At 33.3% G+C, this 13,355-nt stretch overlaps 1 protein-coding gene across 3 annotated transcripts; it reads right to left on the reverse strand.

The window, feature by feature from the left end:
- Positions 1–634: 634 nt before the first annotated feature.
- Positions 635–7,395, reverse strand: LOC124447576 (putative L-aspartate dehydrogenase). 3 transcript variants are annotated; one of them, XM_046998550.1, is made up of 11 exons: positions 7,287–7,395; positions 6,609–6,757; positions 6,001–6,136; positions 5,837–5,921; positions 5,580–5,735; positions 5,395–5,500; positions 5,200–5,320; positions 4,973–5,121; positions 3,412–3,488; positions 1,261–1,535; positions 635–806 (listed from the first exon to the last, which is right to left on the reverse strand). In XM_046998550.1, exons 2-10 carry the CDS (start codon positions 6,664–6,666, stop codon positions 1,452–1,454), a joined length of 972 nt encoding a protein of 323 aa, XP_046854506.1. In that variant the 5' UTR covers positions 6,667–6,757; positions 7,287–7,395; the 3' UTR covers positions 635–806; positions 1,261–1,451. The 3 variants fall into 3 exon arrangements, with proteins under 3 accessions (XP_046854506.1, XP_046854507.1, XP_046854508.1); XM_046998551.1 differs by lacking the exons at positions 635–806; positions 1,261–1,535 and adding an exon at positions 1,640–2,435 and having other exon boundaries at positions 7,287–7,392; XM_046998552.1 differs by lacking the exons at positions 635–806; positions 1,261–1,535; positions 3,412–3,488 and adding an exon at positions 4,557–4,893 and having other exon boundaries at positions 7,287–7,380.
- Positions 7,396–13,355: the final 5,960 nt, after the last annotated feature.

Here is a 13,355-nt window from a genome sequence, read left to right on the forward strand (position 1 = left end):
AGATTCATCATAGCTATTTTATTTCGAACCAACAAGGTTCATAAAGACCTCCGTAAAAATTCTAGCGTAGAAAAAACGATGACTTTTTAGTTTTCATTTAGCTAATTTACCCATGAAAACGCGAATGGTTTTTAAAATTATCAACAATTTTTATTTCTAATTCCACAACAAAAGTTACAAGTTTAAAAATAAACAATGAAACTTTAGAGATCAAGTTCAACATCAAGCCTTTGTGTTTATTTTCAAATAACATTCCAGTGATGTAAGAATTTTTCTGTTCATTTAATAAAAGAAATGATGGTCATACGAAGAAACAACGATTGAAAAGAAACATTACCTACTTTAAGATGAGAACAACTCATAATGCCTTTTTTAAAGTTCTTAAAACTTTATTGCATTTCATTTTCTTGAAAATCTTCTTCATTTTAATTAATGTCACAGTTTTAACAATAAATCATTGCCTTCATTCAATTCTAAGCGTGAATCGCGCTTCTAAAAATCGGTTCGTCTCAGAAATTTTTTGGTAGTGTCTACAAACTACAGCATAAAGACAGTAATTGTTCAAACTAGTCGATCAAATAGCTTTTCGTGTCCGTTGCCCACTTTTTAATCATTACTAAAGATTAGTCTTTTATATGATCCAATATCTTTAATAAGGTAAACATAAACAAAAAATACAATGAGAAGAAGCAGACTAACCATGGAGTAACCAAATAGAACAGTTGCTGCTTCTTCCCTTTGGAATAAAAGACCCATGAGTCCACAACCTGCGTCAATACCCACTGCGAAAGCCATATCGTGAAATCCTTTAGAAAAAAGATTAATTCCATTTATTAGATATAAATTTAGGAAAAAAGTATTAAGCTGAGCTGGCTTATTAAACAGCTAGTAAGACGTAAGTTAGAATATTTTGTTGTTTGTTTATATATAAGTGAATCAACTAAGTGAATTTCTAGTGAATTAACAAACGGGCGAAGTACGTAAATTAGCAAATAAATGAAGAATTAATAGTTTGCATAGAGATATAAAACTTTCTTTTTAATTCCTGACCAATGATACAAACAATTTTAATAGAACTACGCAACAAAAAGTGAGGGATTTTTAGTATGACAAAAGAAAATGTAGTCAAATAAACTTAAGTTTGAAATTTCATTTCATTTCCTAAAAAAATATCAATTTGCGCTTTTACATGCCATGTGACAAGAAAATGGCACATGAAGCACATTATATACATTGCATCAAAACTATTTCGTTACATACCAAGAATCGTGACAGAACTTGCGTTAGTTGCAGACTTAGAGAAGTAAACAGCAAGTGCCAAGTGAGAAAGTACAAATGCAATAGTTTGAAAATAGTCAACGATCAAAACCAACCATGGTATCTTCACCATTGAGATGAACAGGAACGAAATAAGAAATAAGAACAAGGCAAGTCCAATAAGTTTGAATTCATCAATTTTTTTCAACATTTGTGATGCTATGAGCGTGTTGAATGCCATCAAAGGACGACGTAATAATCCACTTATTCCCATCATTCTAGGAGATCCCGACAACAAGTTAACGTACCAGAACTCCCAAAATATGAAAAAGGCGGTGCAACATCCAAAGTAAAATGAAAGAAACAACATGAACCCGTTTTGTACATCACAAAAACTGTTTTATTTCCTTCCAATTAATGATATCATCATGTTCATATTCAAATTTTAGCCAGGGAACACAAAAAAATGTCAGCAAAATTGCTGCACTTGACCACAAGAATGTAAAATAATAACCATGCATTTCTTCATCACAAATGTTTACTGTGAAGTCTGCAGCCAAACAACCGACTGTAAAAACACCTATTGCACCTCCGAACATCGAGAAAGCTATATAAGCATTCATGACAACACGTTTTTCTTTTAAATGGCTAAATGCAGCAATATTTCGAGATGAAAGAATTGAGCGTTGAGCTATTGTAAAAATAGTCCTAATAATAGCAAACGAGAAAAAGAGATTACTTATCCAAGGTATGCTTTTCCCTTCTGTTTTTTCATTTCGAATAGTTGTGTTCAGAAAAGTATTCAAGCTTGCATTTGAGACCAATGAAATTAGCAAGTTTTCTTGCGAACAACTTGATAGAGAAACACTGAGAGGTACAAGTGCAGCAAGCACATCAAGACATAAAATAAACAGTAAAACTAATAACACATATTTTCTTGCTCGAAATCTGTCCGCTATAAATCCAATAACAGGAACCAGAAATTGAAATATACCAAAAGTATTGGTCGCTCCAATTTGTGACGTGTTTAAATTAAATTGCTTCAAATAAAGACCACTAAACTTAGTAAATGTTGTCATTACTGTGCCAGTGAGAAAATACGTGACAAAAAGTACCATAGATTCTAAGGAATTCATAATATTGGTGATATTTCATCCTAATGCCATATTCATTAACATCTATAAATTGAAAGTAAGTGATAATTAGTTTATATACGGTATATATGATGTATTCAAATTGTCCTAAATTCCACAACATGCACTTAGGCTGAATGTCATTTTTTCGTCCGAGTTGCTTCATTCGCCTCTATATTTGCATCGCTTTGGTCGTCTGTGTAGAGCTCAGGGAGACAATACAACTGAAACGACTCGATATCTAGGGAAAGCAGTTCTACGCAAATACCTTAGTCACCCAGACATTTCCAAGCTTCAGCATTTGTACCATGGAGACAGTTATATGAAGAGAAATGGACATAATTATTGTAAAAGGAAATTTTGTGTTATAAAAATCGAGTACATTGCTCTCTTGACTGAAAAGTACAGCATTCTGTGCACTGCAATCAAATTTGTTCAGCGTACCTATGGCCAATAGCGTGCGATTTAATATTTGGTCGAGTATTCATTAGACAAAATCACCCATTGTGAACATTGTTAGCTGAGATTTGCATAAAATTAGGCGTAACATTTTTCATTATTGTAAAAGCTATTGTTTATAAAAGTCACAACTTTATTTATCAGGAACTGGAGAACCAGTATGATATTTATTTGAACAAGCTATATCTGACCAACTATACAACAACGCTGGCTTTCACGCTTGTTATATAGAGCACAAAAGCAAGCTCCACAAGGGGGCAATATCACTTCAGACTTGGTAATTGTAAATATGCAGATAGCATTCTTACAGATCTTACTTTCATGTCACCATGTAACTTAATTAACTTATGTTCGTCAGTAAATAAGGTCATTTCCAGGAGAATGGAATGTTTTGTTTTCATAAGATAAGTTTAATGGATAAGAAAATCATTGTTGCGTTAAGAATGCTTTCCCGCGTGCGTCTGCTTTCACGAAGAAAAAATGTTTTCAAGTCAACTCAAAAACAATCTTAACATCAAAAAGCGAAAACCATGAGCAATTTAAATCATTGTTCATAACTTACGATTTCGGCAACTGCCATGAATATCAACACGTTTCTTGTTTCATCTTTGTTACGTGGGTGTTGCACTGATGTTAGAACTTTTTAGAAGTAAATATGATGATAACACATATATATTAATGGTACAACTTTCCACAACAGCACAAGTTTATGTAAGAATGTAGTTCACATTTGCCGTCTTCTCTGATCCGAGCGAAACTCTCCTATCCTTTCTGATTATATGCACGCAAACACCACCATCGATACAATGATATTCAGTTCACTTCTCACAGTTTAAAATCACTGAAGTGTGATGAGTTTCCGCCGTTCTCAATGGAAATCATGCATGAAAACTCACAAAGACAAAACATCTTCGTTTAGGGGGGAAATGCTACGGGATATATATAAGTCCAAAATCATGCATCGGAGTATTGATTGTTTTCTTCTTAATTTTTGTTCTTATTGTACAAGATTTTCCCCAATTAAGAAGTTACCAGATAATTCCAACTTTTATCCATGATAGCCTTTGGCCAACGCTTTAAATTTAATTATACTACAATTGCACGAGCACAAAGGTAACTTTTGCGACAAATAAACAGTACTAAAGTAAATGAACTGTGAACTGTGAGAAGTGAATTGTGAGAAGTGAACTGTGAGAAGTGAACTGAATATCATGGTGTCGATGGTTGTGTTTGTGTGCATATAATCAGAGAGGATAGGAGAGTTTCGCTCGGATCAGAGAAAACGGCAAATGTGAACTACATTCTTACATAAACTTGTGCTGTACAAAATAAACAGTACAAAATTTATATTGCGTAGATAACAAAACTTTTCAAACGCGCCTTAAAAAATGACAAAAGAAGACTATAAGCTATATGTTATGCTCATTTCTAGTCACGACCATAAAATTAATAAAACTATACGAGGTAATGTGCTATGTCTCGAGTCGCGAGATTTTTGTGTAAAAGTAATATCCCTAGTTTCTGATGGAAATTAATCACAGATTAGAGTATTGTGGATACGGAAGCTCTACCAGCCATGATTAGAAAGGTTCTCGGCAAGAAGCCATGCTGAGATAACCATTGGCACAAATTCTTCCATGGAACAAATAACACCATCAGTTACATAACATTCTACTATTTGTTGTAAACATCACCGACTACTCTTGGTTCTGTGAACTGCTTACTTCCATTTATTGCAAACATCAACTAGCGTTGGTTCTTTTCATTATTGCGTAAGAGTATAGACTACTTAGAGAGACTGAAAGTACCGCGTAATCACGCAGCTACATATGCTGATGGCTTGATAGTTTTTATCAAAGGGTATTATATAACTATGAGTCTATGATAAATTATGGAGCAAAAACAGTTTTCCCATCGATATCATTACATGACACGATACTCAAACTCCCAAACTCCTTGCTCAGTTTACACTTTGCAGCATCAGTCAAATTCAGAATGATACGTCTTTAGCAGAAATGTACACCAGTTCCTTTATTTCGCGCCTCTAAACGCAGTTATTGAATTTTATCTCAAATGCGATGCAATTTATGCAAAAATATCGATATTTTAATAGTTGCCCTTACCTAGCATACTACTCAAGAATGAATTGTAGGTTGCTTTTCCTGTCACAGCACCTGTTTTGGCGGGATTTGTCCGAACTGTTTTCAAATGAAATTTAGTTTGATCAATACCAGGACCAATGACTTCAATTTCAACAACATGACAATCTAAGCTAAAAGTAAATTATAAACTGCAAAATTATAACTGTATTCAATATCCCCTTCAAATATTCATTTAAAAAAGCATTTACCTGGGATCTGCAATCAAACAACCATGTACACCAGTAAATCCCAAATTGTGAGCTGCCATTGCACCAACAGCCATTGTGTTCACATTATTTGGTGCTAAGGGACACAGATCTTTTACAGGGCCTACATAACAATGAAAAGTCATATTTTAAAGAAAAAACTCTTCTATTTTGTTCAAATTTTTTTTAATATGATACCAGAATAAAGAATCACTGGATCAATCTCAACTTTTTCATTTTTTTCTTTTAATTTACCATGAAGTTTCAAAGATGAAGGTGCCATTTTCATTGTGATTGACAAAGCCTACATCAATCATTGATTACACAATTCAATGATAAACTACTGATAAACATTTTCCAAATAGATGAGTTATCACTGAAACCTCAAGGATGCCTTTATTAGCCATTTTTCTTACATCCTCCACACCCCAGAATGCCCCACTTGGAACATAAAGACCGTGACCTTGCAAATTAGACCTTGCTTTTGCAAATATTTTTTTGCGAATCTCATCAGATGCTAAAGTTGTCGGTGATCCAATCTGAAAAAATATATGAACTCACCCAAAACCATTTAAATTACATATTTACATATTTAAATAGCAGAACATTTGTTTGTATTTACTCATTATTAACTAAATACCATATAATCCGCATGATCCAAGAACCTTTCACCAAACTTTTCCGTGATGCAAGGATGAGCCACTTCAACAATAAGATCAACATTTCTGCAACCAAAAATCTGTTGTCATTAATTACAAAAATGCAAACATAAACCAAGAAATACATCATAAACAGCAATCTTACCTCTCATTGAACTTTGAAAGATCTTTCAAGATTAGATTTTGCTCAATTTTTCCAACAAGAATATTACAAGTTCTGTTCCATACAAAACCCAACTCCAAGTCTTTGCTTTCTTTAATAGCCTCCACCAAATATTGTCCTGTTCCATCCATTCAAATATTTTGTTAATACAAGAAACAATATATTTAGATGATTTTATTTCAGGACCACAGAGCATGGGAATAAAAGCCCTCAATTTGAATTTTTCACATTTTCCCTTGGAACCTCTACAGTATTTGCACCCAATTTTGGCAACTGATAGCCCCCACACAAAGAAAAATTGCTCTGTGGTATCTGCAATAATTTTAGAAACAATTCAATTTTTTCATAGGCTGGTACCAGGAAAGTATATTTGAAAAGACCAGAAAACATGATATGCTGTCTTTCGTCATTTTGAAATTTTCAATATGCAATCTCTAAAAATTACAATTCTCTTAATCCTAACATTGGAGCTGCTGCAAAACCTGTAAATACACAACTATTATCGGAAATCTTTTGGTTTAACCATCTATTTAAGTGGAATTCAATGAGTGCGAAACGTTATGGAGTTGTAGTTAAAGTATTTGTCGTACCAATAGCACCAAAACCAATAATTCCAATTCTACGGACCTTGTTCTCCTGCGTGGCCATTGGGCTTTCACTTAAAATTACGAACACAGATTTAATATCATTTACATAATTACATCAGTGAACCATGCACGATGACCTGTATAGCAATTGCCTAGAAGAGAAAACTTATCAAAATTATTATTTTATTAAGCTTAACCAAACACATGGGAATATGGACGTCCAAAAAATACAAAATTACCAATGTCATTCATTTAAATCGAACGGTCGTAAATTATATCAAATGCTTCCAAGAACTTACACAAAAGCAAATCAAAGTCACCACACAAAAACAAATCGATCTGTCAATTATGGTAATTCATATCCTAACAATATAATTTTAAGCCTCTTTCACAGGCTTGTACCATAAAAATACAATGTCTACCGAGCGCAGCGTACAATGAAAAGGAATTTACAAGTCCAAAACGAGCTTTTCAATGCATCCAAAGACCAAACTCTTTTTCCGTGACATTAGTTGACTTTTAAAGAAAACACTTAAAAATGTAACAATAAAAAACCAAAAACGTCGAAACGCGTTTACTTTGAATGATACTCTATTGGCAAAAATTAGAGGAAAATAGCAAATAATAGTCTTTATATATATTTATTGAACCGAACGAAAATTGTTCACATTTTTTTTTTACCTGTGAATGAACGTAAAGTACTCTTTCGACAATCTCACGGAGGAGCCGGCACTTTCTCTGTTGTTCCTTGTACTATCCCTCATCAATATCATTCCTTCATCAGTATATCATGCATTTCACCACAACAAAAAATACAATCTTGGAATGTCATATAATATTTAGATGTGAAGATATGACTTTAACGTTTGACGTAGATAGTATTAAATATATAATTTTATTTTAACTGTGTCGATTAAATCTACTTCATTTACATGTAGGCTACCAACATGTACGCATTCGTACCTTTTTTTATGTATGACGTTGTATTTAACAAACGCAGTGTTTTGGGAGATTTACCCAAAGGCCAGGAAATAAAAGAGAAACATGAATATTCGTGGTAGCTACCATAAATAATGCAATTACAAATGACATCGCTTGGCCCCAAATGTGGACACTGTTTTTTTCCCAAAACAAAACAAAATGGGAGGGAAAACCGGTGGATCCGGTAAAAAACCCTCCAATAAAATAAAAGATCAAAAATTTAGAAAAATTTCCTTCATTTTGTGTAGTTTTAAGATTTTTCATATTTTTGTTGTTTTCAATGATCCCGATGATCTACTTTAACATGCAGCGTAGTCAGATCGTGTGTTACTGTCGTACACAAATTTAAATTTACAAAGCGATAAAAAGGAAGGCTGACTACCCTATTGACACAGCAAATATTTTCTTCTCGAGCAAAAGAAAAGCAAACTTTGGTAGAGATTCAAAATTTCCATGTTGCTTCATTAAGACTTTCATTAATAGCTGGCTTTCACTTGTGTGTTTTGTCAGAAAATGTAACAATTGTGCAAATTTAGTTTTACGGAAATTTTTAACGGTTAAATTTGAAAATACGCTATACTGATAACATTATGCAAAGCAAAAGTTCGCAAGTGTGAATCTTTCAACAAGGACGCTTGTTTCTTGGTGCTTCTGTTAGTCGTTCATTCATTATCTCGTTAGTAGGCACGCAGACATAGCTAACTCTATAAAAAACACGTTACAAACGTCAGCATAATTAATTAATGAATAAAAACAGAAATTAAATATATTGAAAAGAAAAAACTTTAAATACCTGATCTTCAAGCGTTGTCCTGGTCAGACTGATTCAGGCGACTTAGTAGGTCTCTTCCCTCATATTTTTGTCGCGTAGTTTTTACGTATATATCATTAAAATTTATTGCAAATTTTTATTTGTAAACGTTAAATAAAATAAGTAAAAAGTAGCGAGTGAAAGCCAGCTATTTTTTTCACAGCGAGTGACTTCTTTTGTTAACATTTTTTTTGGTTGTTTTCTATGATTAAGGTTCAAATAATAAAAATAGACCATCAGGATCTTTTTTAACCATCTCATGCAGTTACGCATATAACACTTATCTACTCAACTTACAAACCACAAAACATAGATCTTGTATTTCCACTCTCTTATTTTCCATCCTCGTAGAGCATAGTCCGTTTTTACAGTCCCAACACTCCAATGCTAATCTTCATACGTACATATGTCGTTATGCGATGTCCATTCAATTCTTGGAACCAATCACCAGGGAAAGCCCAGCGAAGGAAAAGGGATCACTTCAATACCCCAGTTATATCATCACTCAAAGAATGCTTAGTTGCAGAGTTGATGCTCTGTGAGTATCAGTTGACCACCTTCAGGTGGGCTCATATAACAATGGGGCCCATCATCATTATATGAACAAACAACTGACATCAACAAAGAATCCAAACTACAAATGAACATTCTTGGCCATGAATCACCATGACACTTGAGTAATGACAAACTAGTAAGAGTAATTAAAGTGAATGACACGGGTGGTAAAGGGACTTTCACAACTCCATCCATTTTGGATCTACAATATAAGAAAATATGAGCACGTTTCGAGATTTCATGATGAATAACTCTGCATATGACGTTAGTTTGCGTTTTTAAATTTCTAATCAGATATATTGAGAATGAGCAAATTACAATATACGTTATCTGTTTGATTATTAAAATGGTAAAACGTTCACCTACATTGCACGAATAGCTTTAGTCAGTTGAGTTTGAACGATGCAACAAGTTTCAAACGATCAAATGCTTAATATCATGGCTTACAGTGAAAGCCTTCATATTACAATGCCTACCCTAAGACTAGTTGATTATTCCATGTAACTCATACTTCAGTACTTCGTCAGTAAACAGACAGAATTTACCTTTCTTTCTACAAAGTTAATGTGACTAATTTTTTGTTGAAGGAAAACACACGAATTTAAATATGTTAACATTTCATTAATGACGTCATGACTGTAATTTTTTAATTTGATTGGCTTCTTAGGAGCATGCCACTTTTCACAAAGACAATAAGTAATCCTTCAATGCGTTTAAATAAAAAATTTCTTTAGAATTTTCAGTTCTTTTTACTTTTATATGTAGTTATGCGAAGTAATAATCAGATGTTGTAAGTTAAGATTCATGAGACGACAATGAATTAGAAATTTTGTCCAAATATTCATTGAATCTTTTGCAGTCATATCTTGCTAGGTTAAGGTCAGGAGAGAGTTTAAAGGCGTTCTGGTTTACGTCACCAATATCTTAATAGCCAAAATAATAATATTTGTGTTATTTATTCGTTTCTTTAAAAAATTAGATTTGATAAACAACCGGAAATTTGTTCAAGTACGAACAAGAATGTTAAACAATCAAGTGGAACAAATACATATAATGACATGCTTAACACCATGTATAAAAATACTATTCATTTCAGGTGTTGTCATGTATAGACCACGAGGCGTTGTGGAAAAGCGATGTTGTTCATATGAGATGGAACTAGACTATACACATAGGCCAACACCTGAATGCAACTGAATAAGAATTGGAATCTATGGAAAATTCATAGATTCCAATTCTTGAATAAGAACATAGAAAAATACAGTTGTTACTAGGTTCATAGGACTGAAGTAGCTGCAAAAGAAAAAAGAAAAGATTGGTTAGTGCTTTCAACTTTACTTGTTAATAGCCGATAATTTGTGAATAATTCGATCAACAGCAAGAGGTCTTCCGATATTTGTGTGAAAATTCGACTGATAAGATGCCATGCAGAGAGGTGAAACCAAGACCAGTGAGTATGGAAACAACTGTCAACGAAACATGCATGCAAACTTTGTTATCTATCAACGCAGAGCTGCAACAACATCAATCATAACAAGGAAAACCCTTTTGAAATGTGTTACACACGTACTTGCTCCGATATCATGTATGAAACTATGAATGTAAGTGACTACACTGACGATAAATGATTATTTGCTCTTTGATTTATCTCTATGGAGATTCTTGTAAAAATCTCAAGGGTTTTTATTGATGCTACTGATTTTTGGTTTGTTTCTTCAATGTTGCATTAGTCATTACTAAATATATGCAATGAATATAAATACACTAAATTTGCCATCTTTCTCCAACACACTATGTGATTGAGTGCATAGAGGTGCAGTTTTCACAGATTGTGGTGTAGACTTGCAACGAACAAGAGCCGGAATTGTCTTTTGCTCAAATTTCTACGACTCCCTACAATATTTTCAGTAGTCGAGAAACATCTGGACAAACAGAACGCCAAAACGCTCTGCTAACTTACTTAGCAAGATATGACTGCAAAATTTAATGAATATTTGGAGAAAATTAAAGTCTAGTTTATAAATTTATTAATCAAGCTTAACATACAACATCATGCATCGTTACTTTGCATAACGACATTAAAACGTAAAAAATCTGAAGATTCTAATGATTTTTTTTTATTTAAACGCATTGAAGGATTACATATTGTCTTTGTGAAAAGTGACATACTCACAAGGAGCCAATCACTATAAAAAATTATAGTCATTACGCCAATTTAAGAAATGTTGTCAACGGAAAATTAGTCAATGTAACGTTGTAAAAAGAATGGTAAATTTTGCCTTTTTACTGACGAAGTACTGAAGTATGAGTTACATGGAATAATCAACTAGTCTTAGGGTAGGCATTGTAATATGAAAGCTTTCACTGTAAAATGCGTTGCTCATGATATTAAGCCTTTGATCGTTTGAAAGTTCTTGCTGCATCGTTCAAACTCAACTGACTAAAGATTCGTGCGATATAGGGAATGTTCTACCCTTTTGATAGTCAAACAGAAAACATATTGTAATTTGCTCATTCTCAATATATCTGATTAAGAATTTAAAAACGCAAACTAACGTCATATGCATAGTTATTCATCATGAAATCTCATACATGTGTTTCACATTTTCTTATATTGTAGATCCCAAATGGATGGAGTTGTGAAAGTCCCTTTACCACCTGTGTCATTCTCTTTAATTACTCTTACTAGTTTGTCATTACTCATGTGTCATGGTGATTCATGGCCAAGAATGTTAATGTAGTTTGGATTCTTTGTTGATGTCAGTTGTTTGTTCATATAATGATGATGGGCCCCATTGTTATATGAGCCCACCTGAAGGTGGTCAACTGATACTAACGGAACATCAACTCTGCACTTAGCACTCTTTGAGTGATGTTATAACTGGGTTATTGAAGTGATCCCTTCTCCTTCGCTTGAAGTTACCGTTGTAAATTGTAATCTATCAAAATGGCGATTCATGATATGAGTAGCTACTTAATTTATTGGTTAATGATGCCGGTAACTTCGTGTATGGAGTGGCATAAACATGTTGAATGGACATCGCACAATGGCATATGTACGTATGAACATTGAAACAATTGGACTATAAAAATGGACTATATTCTACGAAGATGGAAAACAAGCGAGTGGAAAAACACGATTCATGTCTTGTGGTTTGTAAGTTGAGTAGATAAGTGTTGTATGAGTGACTACATGCATGAAATAGTTAAAAAGGATCCTGATGGTCTATTTTTATAATTTGAACTTTAATCACGAAAAACACCCAAATTAAGAAAATGTCAATAAAAGATGTTACTTGCTGAGAGAAAATAGCTGGCTTTCACTCGCTACTTTTTACTTATTTTAACGTTTACAAAGAAAATTGCAATGCGCCAAGTAGGAATCATTGAATTTATAGGATAAAAATATTACAAGAAATTTCAATGATATACATCATTGAAATTTATTGTAATATTTTTATCTTATAAACGTAAAAATTGGGCGACGAAAAAAAAGGGAAGAGATCTACAAAGTCGCCTGCATCAGACTGACCAAGACAACGCTTAGAAATCAGGTATTAAAGTTTAGTTCTTTTCAATATATTCAATTTCTGTTATTGTTCATTAATTATGCTGACGTTTGTAACGTGTTTTTTATAGAGTTAGCTATGTCTGCCTGCCTACTAACTGGATAATGAATGAACGACCAACAGAAGCACCAAGAAACAAGCGTCCTTATTGAAAGATTCACACTTGCGGACTTTTGCTACGCATGTTTATTAGTATAACGTATTTTCAAATTCAAACGTTAAAAATTTCCGTAAAACTACATTTTCACAATTGTTACAATTTCTGACAAAACACACAAGTGAAAGCCAGCTATTAATGAAAGTCATAATGAAGCAACAAGGAAATTTTGAATCTCTACCAAAGTTTGCTTTTCTTTTGCTCGAGAAGAAAATATTTGCTGTGTCAATAGGGTAGTCAGCCTTCCTTTTTATCGCTTTGTAAATTTAAATTTGTGTACGACAGTAACACACGATCTGACTACGCTGCATGTTAAAGTAGATCATCGGGATCATTGAAAACAACAAAAATATGAAAAATCTTAAAACTACACAAAATGAAGGAAATTTTTCTAAATTTTTGATCTTTTATTTTATTGGAGGGTTTTTTACCGGATCCACTGGTTTTCCCTCCCATTTTGTTTTGTTTTGGGAAAAAAACAGTGTCCACATTTGGGGCCAAGCGATGTCATTTGTAATTGCATTATTTATGGTAGCTACCACGAATATTCATGTTTCTCTTTTATTTCCTGGCCTTTGGGTAAATCTCCCAAAACACTGCGTTTGTTAAATACAACGGCATATGTTTTAAAAAATAGGTACGCAATGCGTACATGTTGGTAGCCTACATGTAAATGA

This window comes from Xenia sp. Carnegie-2017, unplaced genomic scaffold (genome assembly GCF_021976095.1).
Source record: "Xenia sp. Carnegie-2017 unplaced genomic scaffold, XeniaSp_v1 HiC_scaffold_22, whole genome shotgun sequence".
Taxonomy (NCBI): domain Eukaryota; kingdom Metazoa; phylum Cnidaria; class Anthozoa; order Malacalcyonacea; family Xeniidae; genus Xenia; species Xenia sp. Carnegie-2017.